At 37.1% G+C, this 16,420-nt stretch overlaps 1 protein-coding gene across 1 annotated transcript in view; it reads right to left on the reverse strand.

Moving 5' to 3' along the window:
• KITLG (KIT ligand) overlaps positions 1–16,420 on the reverse strand; it is a 52,681-nt gene that overhangs the window by 5,151 nt on the left and 31,110 nt on the right. The window contains exons 4-8 of the mRNA XM_050983895.1: positions 9,904–10,066; positions 8,929–9,024; positions 2,246–2,355; positions 1,668–1,744; positions 116–199 (exon numbers count right to left, since the gene is read on the reverse strand). Of these exons, the coding sequence (XP_050839852.1) occupies positions 160–199; positions 1,668–1,744; positions 2,246–2,355; positions 8,929–9,024; positions 9,904–10,066 (486 nt within the window). The 3' untranslated portion in view covers positions 116–159. The remainder of the gene's footprint in view (positions 1–115; positions 200–1,667; positions 1,745–2,245; positions 2,356–8,928; positions 9,025–9,903; positions 10,067–16,420) is intronic.

The following is a 16,420-nucleotide window of genomic DNA, read 5'->3' on the forward strand; positions in this document are numbered from 1 at the left end:
AACCTACTGATAGCAAGATTTCTTTTTTTCCTGAAAATGGACTCAGAATCAGTTTATACTGCAGCAGCTGAAGGTAGTTAAGTCTATGGTAAAACTCTGACCATAGCCAACTTACCAGTACACGAAACAGTAACAGTGTTGAGGGAGAAAAAGCAACAGCTACACTTGTAGATGTTCTTTTTCTTTTTGCTGCAACATACTGGAAAAAAAAAAAAGGTACTTTACTACTACAGTAGTAGACTTTCAAGGAAATATAATAAAAGGGTTTATAAGTTAGTTAAAATTTAAAGAAGGGACCCCAAAGAATTATAATTTATGTTTGATATTAGCTCTTCCTACTTATACATGAATATTCCTAATTTCTCAGGGAGGAGAAATTTGTATTAGTCATCTATGCCATGTATACCAAAACACATGCCATATATTTATGAAGACATCTGATAGAGAATGCAATCTGTTTCAAGTTCCTGCAAAGGCCCTCTCCTGGATTTAACTGTGTCATCTTTTCTTCATATAAAAAAATGTTTTGTATTTTCTGTGAATTTAGAAGGAAGATGTATGCTCCATTCCACAGGTTTTAACACCTATGAGGATGATGTGCAGAGTGAGTTATCTGTAGGACCCAATATAGTTGGTGAAATGAATGTGCAGCTTTCCATTCTATATACTGTATATGAAGAAAATTAGTTTTAAGAATTTATTACTTTAGCAGGCTTAAACACAGGAAATTTCAGCTCCTGTGACCAAACTGCTGGATCAGAACCTTGCCCATTTGTCCCTTCCCCAGTGGGCAGCACCAGGCATTTCACACAGTGTGAGAACACTACAGGACATGTCCTTCAGCCACCTGCATCAGATCTTTCCCTAAATCATTCACAGTTAAAATCTGATCAAATATCATTAAATATGAAGTTAAACAATACTCTCAAAATGCTTTAGTATGGATTGCTCTTACTTAAAATGTCCCTGGGTCCTTTCCTAGATTTCACATAATTCCTTGCCCAAGCCATGTCCAAGGAACTTCAAAGCCTTGAACTGTTATTTCTAAGATATTTTTGGTTTGCTCAGAACTTGCTCTCTTTAAAAATCAGATAAATCAGTGTATAAGTAGGAAGAAAGCTGTGAATCATTTCAGGATGACCTTAAGAAGTTATTAGCATTTGAATGAGTTCTCATTAACTTTCCACAAATATTTAAAAAAAAACAACCAGAAAACATAGTAGCCTGGGGAATGTAAAAAAGTGAAAGGACATAAAAAATGTTATTGTAAAAGGTATTTAAAAGGATTTAGAAGCACAACCAGAAAGACATTGCTTTCTATTTATTTCTCTAACTTCAACCTAGCTTTACACCACACAGCAAATAACAACATTTACTTTATTTTGTTGTTTTTCCTGTAGGTCTCAGCAATCCTTTCTCACAGTGGGAATAAAGATAGACAAAAAAAGTCCCCATAATAAAATGCTGTAGACAGAAGTATCCTCCATATCAATTTCTGTGTTTAAACAAGAAAGTCCTTTAAATGGCACACTCTAAGCACATATTTTACCTCTGCAGCAAGACCTTATGTTTGAGGTTTTTTTGTGTTTGTCACACAGCTAAACAGGAAGTAGTACTCAGAGAAAAAATTACACCTGTAAATCCAAATTTTAAGTGAAACAATATACCTTATCTCATTTTCCTCTTGATAGTCATGACACTGTGTAGTTTCATCACTTTCTGGTCTGGATTTGGGATGTATTTTCTAGGAAGAAAATGCACTAAATATAAATATTCTAAAGCTATAAATATTCTAAAGCTTTCTTTAGTAACTAAACAATTGTATGTTTCAGTCTGCTTCAGTTGTTCAACATCAAAATCATCTTGCAAAATGTAGGCCAAACCTTGTCCTCTAACATAAATTTTAATATTGAAGTTTTTGTATTGTAGACAGGGGCATAAGGGCCAAAAGCAAAAAAAAAAAAAAAATCCTTTCTCAATACACAATAGGAGAAATGGAAAATTGGGTGAATCACACAATTTCTGTTTCCAATTAGAGAGCGATCGTGCTGATAAGACAGGATTTGCACTTTGATGGTAGAATTCAAGAATTTGACACACAGATTTACATCTGCAAGTCACAGTTAAGTGGAGATCAAAAGAGGTATCACTTGCTTTCAAATACAGAATGGTTCTCTGATTCCCACCTCCCCACAGCTAAGAATGTAGCATCACAATGTAAACAACTATATGTAGTATCTCTTACCTTCCAGTATATGGCTCCCAAAATAAAGCCAATAAGGAGAGACAGCAATGATGTCAGTGCTATGCTGATCCCTTGCAGGCTGGAGCTGTTAATGAAGCCAAGTGCTTCTTCTGTAATTAAAGATACCCTCATTAGTGAAGACAGATTTATAGCAGAAAACTGTCTTCAGGGCAACACTATTAGCAAGAGCACTTTCATGCACCACCTACATAACAGCAACTTAAATGGCAGAACAGATACTTCAAAGTGCAATGTACATGAGATGCACTTCATACAAAATCTTACAGGAAATTTTTGACCACAAGGATGCTCCACCCACTTCTGAAACAACAGTGTTGAAAAGTACCAACACCAATTCTCTTTTTGCCATTTGTAGAGAATCATCTCTTTCCCACACCTCAAAGGTTTAGATTTCTTAATTTTTAAAGGTCTTACTTTGAAACACAAAGCAATTATTTGGAAAAGAATATATATCAGTTCATGCATTTGCACTGGTTCCATCAGACAGCTCCCACTGACTGCAGGCACCTTGCCCTGGCACTAATCAATGACCAACATGAGGGCTCTCAGGGGAGGTTAATTTAACAGAATAAACCTGATCACTTCTAAAGCTCCCTGGAAAGGTACCGCTGACTTCAGCAAGATCAAACTCTTGTACCTTGAGGTTTACCAGTGTGTTATTTGGTTATAACCATTTCTTGATAGCTTTTAACATTTTGTATAGACGAGCACCAATCCCATTCTTTTATGTACACAAACAATTCCATTCCCCTCACTGGGAGCTGTATGCATGCTGAGACTAAAATTTGTCCCTTCAGTTATTTCGTCAAGAGCAGGATGTGGAAAGTCCAACAGAATCACCTGGGGACCCTCCATCAGAAATGCAAAGTGAACCTCAGGAGACTGGTATTTTAGATGCTGTTCACCCAGGTTTGGTTCATTTCAAACTGGGTGTCTGCACCTCGAATGGTGGGGGTATTGACAGATTACAGGAAAAGACTCAAACTGAAAGCACTGGAAAAGTGTAGGTGATTGGATACATGGAAATGAAAATGAACTGACAGCACTCAAAATTTGTGTGACTCATGCAAACAGCAAATGTCTAAGCACACACAGTATGATATTCTGGGTCAAACAACATGTGTTTAGTACATGATTAAACAGCCTCCAATAAAATACGTTAGTTTAGAAAGAAGTGTTCCTTTAATTAACCAGCAATTAATTTTTAACTCTCAGATTTTCTTGTTGACATTTTTCAAGTTTTAGACAAATGTTCTTTTTATCTCTGAAATTCAGCTGTGTTTTCTAGGTCCAACATTGTTAGAAATAACAAGACAACATAAAGTCTGTATCTTATATATTCATACACTACATATATCTCTGTGTCTCTGTTATATATCTCTGTTTACAAAGTGTAGGTTCTGACTGCAGGGGCTTGAGTTTCACCTGTATCTGGTGGATTCAGCAGACTAAAAGGAAACATCAGCCAAGCAGAACCAATGCCAGCTTACCGTGAAAGAAATCTGTCTACAGAAGGGAAAGGTAGGAGACAAAGTTCTACAGAGGTGAACATCAACAAAAAAAGAGAGGCTAGTGATTAGTCTGCCTCTCTCTGCTCAGACATTAAAGCCAGGAGCAGACATTAACTGGGGAGACAAAACCTTTCTAAGTTTCTGTCTCAGATTAGGCATAGAAGATGTTTGCTTGCAGAACTGATCTGCAAGAAAACAAGGCAAAATCAAGAGGGTGGAGCCAGCCTGAACAACCCTAGAAATGCTCTCCTGTTGTCGTTTATCTGTTGTGTATTCTCAGAAGAAAATTCTGATATTGCTCTTGTGCTCTAAGCAAGTAAAAAGCAATCCTCATTTGCCTAATGCCTTTCTTCTCAGTGAGAGACTGCTAAGTTTTACAGCTATATTATGTAAATCATATGGGGATAGCTATGTTTTCTGGATTCCATCCCGCAAACTTCAGAAAAAAATTAAAAAGTGAAATAAAAATCAAAGGAAAGACTGTTCAGGTCATGTAGAGCATAACGTGTTTGATAACATGTTATGGAAGAGTGTATAACCTCAAAAACCCTCTGCCTACCCGCAGTGCTGGGCAGCATGTCATGGCAAGCATGCTGATTTTTACATGAACTGCTAGAGAAATGTGCTGCATGCAGGATAATCAGTGATAATTTTGAACCTTTGTTTTTAACAGTATTTTTCACAAACTTTATGCAATTTAAGACAACAGAAGTGACACCTTTACAATGAGGAAAAATCTGATTTCTGAAAAGTTATCTCCAAAGCAGATGATTTCTTAATCATCTATGGAAAACTGAAAGGAATTTATAATTAGCTTTCCATATGGGGACATGCAATCCAGGGATCGAGCCTAAATACAATCCCATTGTGACACTCTCCTTAGCCTACCTTTTAAAAATGACAACAGATTTTCTTTTCCACAACATGACAGTCTATGAATTAATTTGAAAGTTAAGTAATCCATAACTACCTTAAAAAGCCAGCAAAACCAGAATATTTAATTTCACTTTCAAGTCCAGAAAAAATTCTCTTGAAAGATCTGGGGAGAATAAAATGAGTCATGGCAGGTTTCTTCATGTGCCTTTTATTTATATTAAAATTTAAAACAGAACAGGCTGAAGAATTTTCAGTCTGCAGAACCTCCCAGAGACTTGTCTTAATGAAGAAAATGGAGAGAAGAAAGAAAGCTGGCTACCACTGGGACCTTTTCCTCTGTTAGAAACTTTGGAGCTCTACACAGAAAGATTCTGATTCCCATCAGTTGTAAAGGCAGAGGGGAGAAGGAATAGCAGGAACCAGGTGTACCAATAACTTTATGAGCTCTTTGGGCAATGCCAGAGGAACTGCTGACTCTCTCCAGGAGAGTGAAAAAGGGCAGTGGATGCAAGCCAGCATCTCTCAGAGCTCTCACTCTGTCTCTTGTGGAAGATTCCCTAAGGAAGCGAGCTCATTTGATGCTGATTTATGTATGGTCTTCATGGATATTGGGATGTCAAAATGTAAACAAAATATATTTACATTAAAAGCCACTCATCTACACAATGAAGTTATTGAGCCACTTCCTACCTTGAGCCATGTGAGATTATGATTGAAAGTACTGGCTTCTTTTTTTTTTTTTTTTTTTTTTTTTTTTTGCCATATATGTCTCAAAGGAATTTCCAGTTTACCTCTGCTCAGTTCCAACACAATTACCACAAGATCTTATCTGTAAAAATGCAGAGCAGCTCTCACCTGTTCATTAGGGTTTTCCATTAACTATTAAGTTGGAACAAAGGAACAAAGGCACACATGGCAGCACCAATTGCATTAAGCCATGGGTGAACATTTTAAAATTGTTGTGCAATTACTGAATTAAACTATGGTCTTTTTTGCTTAATTAAAATAGGAGAACTTCTTCCTAAAAACAGTTACAGAGATCTCTGTGTTTACATGTTCTTTGAGCTACTCAGGACTAAATAATAAGGCTAAATTATTGTGAGGAAATTGCAGACAAAAATGTAAGGAGGAAACACTGAAGCCTTCATGAAATTATAAAGAATGTTATGGCATTCAATTGAAGGAGAAGTTTTAGTCACAGCTAGTAAGTTCAAGCTTTGATCAGAGCAACATGAAATTCATCTGATGGCTTAAACCACTGAAAGAAGAGATTAGGACTCAAGACTTCTTTACATAGGAACCATCTCATCTACATTCTCTAGACAACGTGTGCTATAATCATGTAGAGAAATATGAGCAAGACTGGAACTTTAACAGCTAATTGGAAATTCAGTGGATTACAGTCAGGTAACACAAAGAGGAAAAAAACAAAGCAGCCTAAATAAATTTGGGATGGTGGTGGCAGTCTTCTGAGAATTTTAGGAGAAATAAGAAAAGATCTTTCTGCTTTTGAGAAAAGATGAAGTGGAAACAGGTTACAAGTCTACATTCAATATATAAGTATGATTAAAGCACTATTACAATTCAAAAAACAATTAGAATGGTGTAATTGTTCTATTTTTCATTTGGCTGGGCTAAGAGTTTTTGTGTGTCTTAGAATCTTTAGTTGAGATTCTACTCTATTATTGTAGTTTAATTTTACTGTTGTGTAAGAACAATGGAGTCATGAAATATGACTCAACAAAAATAGCAAAACTAAAAATCCATAACTTAGCTAATTTATATACAATTTCTATGATATTTCACAAATTATTTTATTGGATGATGGACTTCAGGATTGTCTAAGTTGAATGTAGAATTGGGGCAGTTCAAGTCATCTGACTACACAGACTGTATTAATAGATTCAAAATATATTAATCTGGAGGGGTTCTTTTGCAAAAATTCAACATTTCTAAATGCTCTGGAAACTATTAAGCTGAAAAATAACTCAAAACTGTTTAAAATTAAAGGGATAATTTAAAAAAAAATTACTGTAGTTTGTGTCTGAAGATGGTTTTTTTCAGTCCTCCCCTCTTCTCAATGTTTTCCTTTTTGAAATTTGAATTTAGTGGTGCTTTTCTGAGAACAACACTGAAGCCAGGGGAATGCTATGCTAGGGAGACTTCACAGGGGAAGTACTAAGGTTTATTCACTGTTGTTCATTCCAAGAAGGTAAGGATTAACTAAAACCAACATTTCCTTAGCAATAAAGTCAAGACAAAATTATAACTGGCACTGAAGGCCATTTCAGGGAATAAAACAAGGCTGTCAATAAAGATTCCACAGCTCCCTCCCTGAAGGAAACCTCCAAACGAGTAACTACAGTGTAACTAGTCAGCATCCAAATTAATGTAATTTAATCTGATTATGAGTTCAAACTGTCCCCAGACCCAGCCAGACATGCAGTCCTCATGTCATTTCTACATAAGGCTGTTAACTGATATCCAATTTTCCAATAAATTGCTTAAGAGAATGATAATCAGTTAAAACACACCTGTACAGCATATGGTAGCCAAGCAATTTACTGCATTATTTTAATTAGGCTTTTTTCCAACTTGATTATCAGTTCCAATTATAAAACAAGATTAATAATCCTGCTTCTGCACTCTCCTCCACAGTACAGACACAGGTGCCACACTCCATTGCACTGCCTGGCATTCCTCCTCCTGTCACTGTACTGGGTCAAACTCCTTTCATCTGAACTACTCCTGTAGTCTTGTCTGTCTTTTGGCTTCTTGATCCATTCCCATTGCTTCAGGCTGTGGCTGACTATTTTTCCTCTAGCAATGACAGCAAAAATTATCACATGTTCAGACCTGAGACAGAGACAGGTATGAGTACTTTAACCCTTTCCTAGTGCCTCAGAGTTGGCCCTGGGCTCATCAGGTTATTTGCAGACGGCTCTATGGCCTCCTGGCAAGGAATCCAGGGCAGTGAGTCTTCTCTTTTCCAAAGACTCAGGCTGGCAGCCAGGAGTGGAGGGGGTTTTTTAATTCCTTCTACTCTGAGGGTTCTGGGCTGTGATGACTTAAGACCTACTCTTAATTAGAAAGCAATCAAGAAGGGCTTCAAATCTGATAGCAGCTGTGAGCCAACTACGAGGTCGCATGCACGGTGCTAAAAGCCCAGAGGGTAACTGGATTACACATTCCAAAGAGAAGGAGCATGAGAAAAAAATCAGGCCTAGAAAAAAATCAACTGTGTCACCAACAGAAGCTACCATTGTGCCCACTAGATTACATCAGGCTGCCCCTCTGCACATATTTCCTCAAGCACATGGAGCACCAGTCACATCCTTCATCATCACACATTCAGATAGCGTGGATGTTTGGGAAGTGAAAAGGGGAAATTGAAAAGAGAGCTTCTTGACACGTCTGGGAAATGAGAACAAGGAAACAGCAAGGTTGAACTTTGATCACCATTTCAGGAACCTCTAAGGAAAATCCCCTCTTGTTCACGTGGGAAGCTCCAGATAGTGTTCACCTTGCTGTACATGATGTCACTAAAAGCCCCTGGAACTTCTCTGTTTCCTTTCACCTCACCCTTTCTGACCTCGTGATGGGTAATGGTGAGGCTCTTACAGCAACCATTCTGGACTCTTATCAGGGAGCTGTCATGTAATAAGTGACCAAGAGAGATAAGAAAGGTGGACATGAGTATGCCAGAGAGAAGATTACAGCCTGCCAGAAAGGTAGTGGCTTTGTCATTAACCCCAAGTGAAAGCATGCTGACTTGTGGAGGTGGCCCTACTGCAACTACACCAAACAAGCACGGGGATGGCCCTCAGGGCTGGTGTAAAACTTGGTTGGGATTGACAGTACTCTCAAAATGCAAAATACAGGTATCCTCTTTGTTCATGTGAGTACCCTCATCTGATTTAGGATAGCTATTCTGCTCATTTGGAGCAACATCCTTTGCTGAGAGTTAAAATGAGGTGTCTGGCCAAATCTTCTGAGGCCATATGACTAGTGAGACCTCATGACAGCCAAAACGAAGAGGCCTGCCCTCTCCAAGTTGTAGATTGCTGTCACATAATTGTAACTCGATAGCATCTCTACATTTTGATTAGATAAGTTCATTGCATTTCAGGATGACAGCTGAGAAACACATGGTACACCATCAGGAACATGTAACTTCCCATTAATTTGCACAATTAATGACATTCTTTTCCTCTGAGCTCTCACAACCAGCTACCAGAACAAAATGGAGACATATATTCAATCACTTGTACTTACTGTTACTGCTAGTGCTACTGCCAATGCTGTCATTCCTAAGAGAGCTGGCAGCAACAGGAGGAAACAAAAATGTTTTTGTGACAGCGACTCTGGAATCTAAATAGAAAATGAATGTGTCAGAATTATGAAACTTAAAATACAGTTCCCTCTATATAAGATGATGGGCTACAGGACCACTCTAATGTGACTAAAGGGCTGTTTTAAAAGCTGGCCATAGGACTGTTCATAAAGTGGATTAAGCCAAAAAAGGCAGTTTTATTAAGTGGCAGAAGTGTGTACATGCTGAGCTGCTGCTGAATAGCTAATCTGGAAAAGCAGCTACTGCTTACAAGTTCTTAGGTTATGGCACTGATCTGCTTCTAGTAACTACTGATGTAACTGTACAACTGGACACATTGCCCTAATTAAAAAGCTAATATCTGTCACTAGAGAGAGTAAAAGAAAAGGTAATGCAAACCCTCCATTTACTGGAAGGATAAGAAAGAGCTGCAGGAGCTTGACCTGAGCTTGTTAAACTGTTCAAATGAAGTAAACATTTCCCTGTTCAGGAAAAGTGGGATGAAATTGAAGGTGACTTGAGGCTGCCGCGATTTACAGCTTGTCCTAACTTCCTCTACTTTCAGTTGTGCAGTCTTAGGCTCTTTTAACACCTTATAAAACTAAATAAAGCATTAAGAGAAGATAAGAAGGACAATGTAAAAAAGACAATTCAGGATATATTTTGGATTAATAGAAACAGAGCAGCATAATGCAAGGTTATTTTGATTATTCTGAGAAATGATGTATCTAGAAGTGATGGCACTAGAACTTGACTTTGAACAGAAACACAACCTTCAGTGTCAGTAGTTATTTTAACTTGCAGTAAAAAGGTGACATGGAGGCATGGTATCAGATCTTCAGCATCTCTGAAATCCAAGGAAAATCTCACATTTTTATCTGCCTAGATTCTGCTCCCCAAAAGGAGACCCCTCTTACCATTCTCCGGTGTTCCTACTGTTGAAGGCAGAATGCAGTCGTTCTTATCCAGTCTGTCTGCAGACTCTTTGTAGACCTCAATGGTACTATTAAAGTGCCTAAAAAAATCCTCAGGAATGAAGTGACCTTCTTCATAAAGGTGACCATTTTCTTTTACAAAATCCTAGAGTAAAATATAGAATTCAGCTTGAAAGAAGGTCAAGGGAGATGCTCATTTCAGAACATCAACAAATGCTAAAAATACCCAAAGATGATACAAAATCATTTATATTTTTAACCTGCAGACAACCAGATTAGCTGTATACAATCTTCATATAACAAAGAAGCCTTCTGATCTGAGGACTTCAAATTAGCTTTGCAAATAGAAATGAATTATTAATACAGTGTTGCAAAATTGCTAAGGAATGAAAGACAGTCTCTCATCCTATACTGAAAACCAAGAGACTTTTCAAAATTCCCCTCATTAAAAAATCCCCCTTGATTTCACCTTACTTTGCAAAGTTTCACATGAGTCTTTTAATCTCAACATATGAACACAACAATCATTGGTATTGTCATCAAGAGAACGGGGAACAAAATACAATAGCTGGGGTACAAAATACAATAGCTGGGGTACACCACTGCTCAGAAACAGGCTGAGATCCCTGATAACAGACCTAAAAATAAGAGCAACTATAAACAAGGAAGCACAAGGAAGCTCAGTCACTCTGAGGTCTAACAGACACATTTGTTATGCCAGACTAAACACTAAACAACATGATTGAGATCCATGGTGATGACTGACGGTTTTCTTCTTTTTTTTCTTTTTTTTTTTTTTTTTTTTTTTTTTTTTCTTTTTTTTTTTTTTTTTTTTTTATGTCAGCAAGTCAAGTTTCGCCTGAGGTTAGTCTGTACTCTTAAGAAGGAAGAGAGTGGTAAGAACATGGTCTAAGTATGTCCTAAAGGAAACCTCCTGGTTTTGGCTCCAAAGTTATTTTATGTTTGATGCTGAAAGTACTAGACTTAAGATCATTATTCTCTAAGGAAATCAATAGCTAGTTGTTTTGCTGAATTACAGGATATTTATTTTTCCATTCTACAAAATAAAATTCCTCTTCCCCAGCCACATCCCAGCTGAGTGCTTTGAATCATCAGGACAAAAATAGAAAAGAAAAAAAAATATATACACTGAAGATTGGAGATAATTCAGTTTGAAATGGAAAAGTAGGGAATATCTAAATACTCACAACAGTGCAATGCAAATACATGGCAAGCTTAAAAGGCTATTCCACTCTAAAGGCACCTGAGTGTTTTACTTATTTGATTCATCCTGGGTGTTGAAAAGCTACACTTACAAAAACTAAGGACTTAGCTGATAAAAACAACTGTATATGGAAGATAAAACACTTGCTCTAAAGGACATGGTGTATTTTACCAGTTTTATTCCATGGGACAAAATCTTTGACTACAAAACTTATTTTTAATGACTGATAGTCTGGTCAGATCTGGATAACAGAGTAGAAAATTAATTTCTTTCCCCTTTCCCTGCCTGCACAGAAAATCAGACATCTCTTGAGTGAGAATACTTCCAGCAGCTGTCAGAATCCAGAAACACATGGAAATGGACCAATGTCCTCTGGTCTTTGCTGTGCCTTTATATAAAAAAGTGAATTAAACCATGGAGAAGCTTTCAGAGCTTCACACACTGTGATACATACTAAGAGTATATTAATAACTTTAACCAAATCATCTTTAAATTTACATTAAGATCACAAGGAAAATATATAATTTAATCTGGATACACAAGGAAGATTTCTGCTAGTTTCAAAAAGACCAGAATGGATTAATTATCTAAGGGAATATCACCGCATTTCTGACTTTAAATAACTGCATACAGGTCACTGTAATTCCTTCTAAGCCATTTTTCTTTGAAACAGGAGATAAAACTTAACCAATGTTAGCACAGTGTACTCAGTGCATTTCTAAACAAAGCAGGATTTCAGATGCACAGGAATAGAAATGAAAACAAATCTAACAAAGCCTTGGAAAATCCTAAACTATTACTGAATATTGTGCAACAGAAAGTAAAAAATAAGTATCCAGTACAAAAGCTGAAAGTCTGTATAAAATTACCTTGTTTTATCAAAAGCAAGGCATGCCATAAGATCATTAATTATCCTTGTGAGATTATTGATGATTGAATAGTTGCTTAAAACATCCGACATATCTGGAATATCTGAAAATTTCTGGAGAAGATTATGTAGACTCCTTGAAAATTCAGGCACCATCAAATGCAACCAACAGTGACTAGGCTGTCAGGGGATAAAAAGAGAAACAGATGTAAATTAAATATCAGACATTTGTAAAAACTGGTTGAACATCTCAATGTGCTAAAGTAAATTAGACTGTTCTTTCCAATTTAAACTATCTCAAAAGTATAAATTACAATTCTCCTTCTTTAATGTGACCAATTTTCTCTTCAGTCCTTTTGGTAATATTTCTATTCTCACTAATACTGACATATTTGTGGTTGTCTGTTTAATGCCATCCCTTTATTAAATTCTCAATGAATGCCAAGTGTCAGTGTGTTGAGCATTTGAGCCTTGGAACATGTTACTATGAACCCTAGTCCATGCTTCCATTAACCTATTTATTTTCTTTTCAATTTCTACTGCCTTAACAATTCTTTAAATATCAGTTTTCATTTATTGTTGTTACCTTACATGGCTCAGTTTTAACTGAGCCATGTAAGGTAACAAAGATCCTTGATTTAAATTTCTTGATCCCCAAAGATCCTTGATTTAAATTTCTTTTCAGGAGAGTTTCCACAAAAATTTTGCATGAAGTCCCTGTGTGCTTTTATACACCTTTAAACTAGTTAGCTGAGTTTATTCTTTCTCTTCAGCTTTTTCACTAAATGCCATTACTGGGAGCAGTTTCTAGATTTAAAAGCCTTTCTTCTTCCTGAGTCTTTGATAACAAAAGTGTTCTGCAGAGCCTGTCACTGTATACACTAACACCTATGCAATTAGTTTGCAGACAAAGTTTGTACAGCAGTTCACATGACTGAAACCTGGTAATTCATTTTGCTGTCTTAGAGGAAGTAGTTAACTTCTTTACTTGGATATATATAACATTTATCACAGTAGTTAAATAGAGGAAAAATTCACCCAGCCCAGGAAAATCCCTAACATGGCATGATCAGCAAAAATACAGGTAATGCATAAGTCAGAACTGCAATGTGTACATGTAAATACCTTCCCAATAAAAGCTAAATTTTTAGTGGCAAATGTCATGAGAATTTATTCCATATTTGACATTTTTTTCTAATATTAAAAATGTCTCATTAAAGCCTTCCAGGTACAAAGATCTTGGCCCAACAAACCCTATGTAGTCTCAGTATCACTAAACCAGTTTCCAATTGCTGTGCAGTGGATAGACAGCACCCACTGAATCCACATTCTGCAACACACAGCAAATGTTTGGCAATGTACACACTTCTAGGCTTAATCTCATTTACTCAATTTCTTCAATAAACCTGCATACAGATTCTTTTTTTTAAAAAAAAATAAATCCACAGGTGTTCTGCTTTGATGTGTAAATGTTTCCGACAAGAAAAAATACACTTCACATTTCTGAAGACTAATCAGACTATTAGGCTTCCAGGCTTAGAGAACCAAATGTAAATACATAGAATTTCCACTTCTGTGTACAACTCTCTCATACAGTGATAACCTGTGGCAAGTCAGCGATATAACCTTCTGCAATTATCTCAACAATGACTTAAAAAAGAAAGAAACAGAAAGCAAAATGGATAGCATTTGGCTTGAGTCTGCTTCCCCTTTTTCCTCCAAAGGACAGCAAGGTGAGGGGGGAAGCAGAAGCAAATAAATCAGAGAAAGCTTTTTGAAACATATTCTGTTCAAGCAGCCTATGTTGTGCCACGTCCCACCGCTCCCACGAGACAGGCAACACATTTTCTTTCCTCTGCTTTGGGGTGGGAACACTGACACAGGACCAACTACTGTGCTTCCCTGAACTGGAAACCTCGAAAACCTTTTCCTTTGAGGTTTTGTGGGTGAGCATTATCCTCTGGCAGGGACTAGCATAAGCTTGCTCCTTCTTCTAGTGAGCATTTGGCAATTCCAGCAGGGAGTCTATTTTGTTGCTCCTGTGGTTTAGCATGCGTGTAGGAGTCTCCTCTAACTGGACTGTTCTGACCTACAAAGCTGCATTTCACAAAAGCTCTAAGTTCTCTTTTCAGCAATGCCAAGCTGTGCAATCACTTGCTATGTCAATACCTACCTAAAAACACAGACAAAACTGCTCTAATTGAAAACTATGACATTATTTGCAAAGAGAAATAGTGGTTTAACTCTGATATTTTGTGTAAACTTTGACCAAGATTTACATTTTAAGGCAATTGCAAATGTGACTTCCCTTGTACTTCAGGGTAGCTCTCATTTGGCTATTACTTTCTACATCTGTGTAAAAGTTTAAATGTTATCTCCTCTTCTGAATTCAGCCCTTTGCTGTCATCTCTGCCTTTTAACCTTCAGGTTTGACTACACAGTTTACTCTATACAAGACTACTTTTAAAGCCACTCAGTTGCTCGAGCTAGTGCATAATGCAACAACCCTTCTGTTTAATGGATGGGTGAGTCTGTTCCTGTTACATGCACTACACTGGCTTCCCATCTGCTTTGTGTTCACCCTGCCTTCCTACCTTTAGTCATCTACATTTGGGAATTGCTACCTTGGGTACATTTCCCACTTTATGCACACACCAAAGATTGAAATCTATTGAAAAAAAATTGCAGAGCACCATTTCAATCCCTTCAGAGTTGAGCAAAAGGCATTTACTTTAGGCAAAGCCATGGGTTTCCAAGCTTGCATGGGCCAGAGTAAAGCCTACTTATTCAGGAAGCCTTGCTGTGGTATGCATAACATAACCTGAAATTCCCAGAGAGGAATCTGGCAAAGTGGGATCTGAATACTGCTGAATACTTTCTCCTGAGAAGGCATGTGGCCAAGAGCTGCACCTGCCATTACCATGACTGAAAGTGCTGTGCAAAGGGAACACGGAAGTCTCAGCTCTGAACTTCTCTTCTTCCTTTTTATTTCTTGGCTGCTTGTTGTAAATGTAAACTGGATCTAAATTTCTGGGTATGGTGCATCAAGATGACCTAGCACTGAAAAGAATGGAAAAGAATCTGCATACTGGCCGTCAAAACTGGACCATGGAGACAAGCAAGAGTGAGAACAACCAGGACTGATTGCTCAAGCAGATTCCCGCCAGGAGTGCAGTGGAGGGAACAATCTCAATCCAGGCCAGCAGCTAATGGGCTGGAAGCTGGGGAAACAGCACTCAAGCTACAGTTGTCCTCCACAGACATGAATATCATCACATCAGACACCAAGATCAGTGAATTTCAAAAAGCCCAGCAGTCAGGGGATGGTGGCAGCCAATCTTGCTCCCTTGTTCTCTAAATATTGGATATTCTAAGAAATGGAAATTTTTCTATTTGTTTTATTTATATAGGACCTAGTACCTGACTTTCATAGCATTCATTCTGCAGAGTTTTCCTGTCTAAAGAACCAACTTTAAAATGGGTTTTCCAAAGTACTCTAAGTTTTAGTGAAAGCCTCAGCATCCAGCAAAACTCTTAAAAACACTTCTACATCTGACATAACCCTTCATAACCTCACAACTCAGGGCCCTTCACTATCCTGCAGCCTCCTTTTCCTCCTCCCATCTTCTTGCTATTCAGGATTGAATCTTGCTTCTGGCATAGATTTCCAATATCAACAGGGAATATTGGCAGATTTGCCACATTGTTGTAGGGTAGGATACATTTTTATATGTGTATCACATACAAATTGGATTTTTACAGTGAAAATTTTGTAGAAACTTTACACAAAAACAGCTTCTTGCATCCAGTAGATATTTTTCAGCTACAGATGTATGTGTACAATGATTAATTCTTAAGACAGGCACAGTGTTGTTCTGTTTAACTGAAAAAATCATCATTTTCTTACTTTTTTCCTTGACTTAAAACAATATAGCGTTCAGCATAATTTGTACTTTCACCTTCTTTCCTTTCCTCCTTTTTATTGCAATGTATGCAACAACCAAGTTTTCAATACAAAACTTCAAAATTTTTTTTGTTAAACTGAGGAAAACCAAAAAATATGTAGTAGATTGTTCAATAAAATTATATTATTTAAAAATAAAAATGCTATATAATTTTAAGATTTACAAATAATGCTTATTTGAAAGCACCACTATGTTTTAAATATAAAGAAAGAATAACACAAGTATGTTTGAAATTCTGTGGTTTGTTAAATTACTGATGCCACCATTTGTTGAACTTGGGGCTCTCTTTACTGGCTGCTTAGTATTTGTTGTGCTCTAGTGGCAATTCCACTGGCTGAAACAAGGAGTTCTAGAGTATGTTCCAAAGTACAATTAAAGAGAACCTATTTCTTTAAGAAAGCAATATTTTTGAATGGACACAATGAAATAATATTGACGAAA

The sequence above is a fragment of the Serinus canaria genome, chromosome 1A, assembly GCF_022539315.1.
Source record: "Serinus canaria isolate serCan28SL12 chromosome 1A, serCan2020, whole genome shotgun sequence".
NCBI classification, from domain to species: domain Eukaryota; kingdom Metazoa; phylum Chordata; class Aves; order Passeriformes; family Fringillidae; genus Serinus; species Serinus canaria.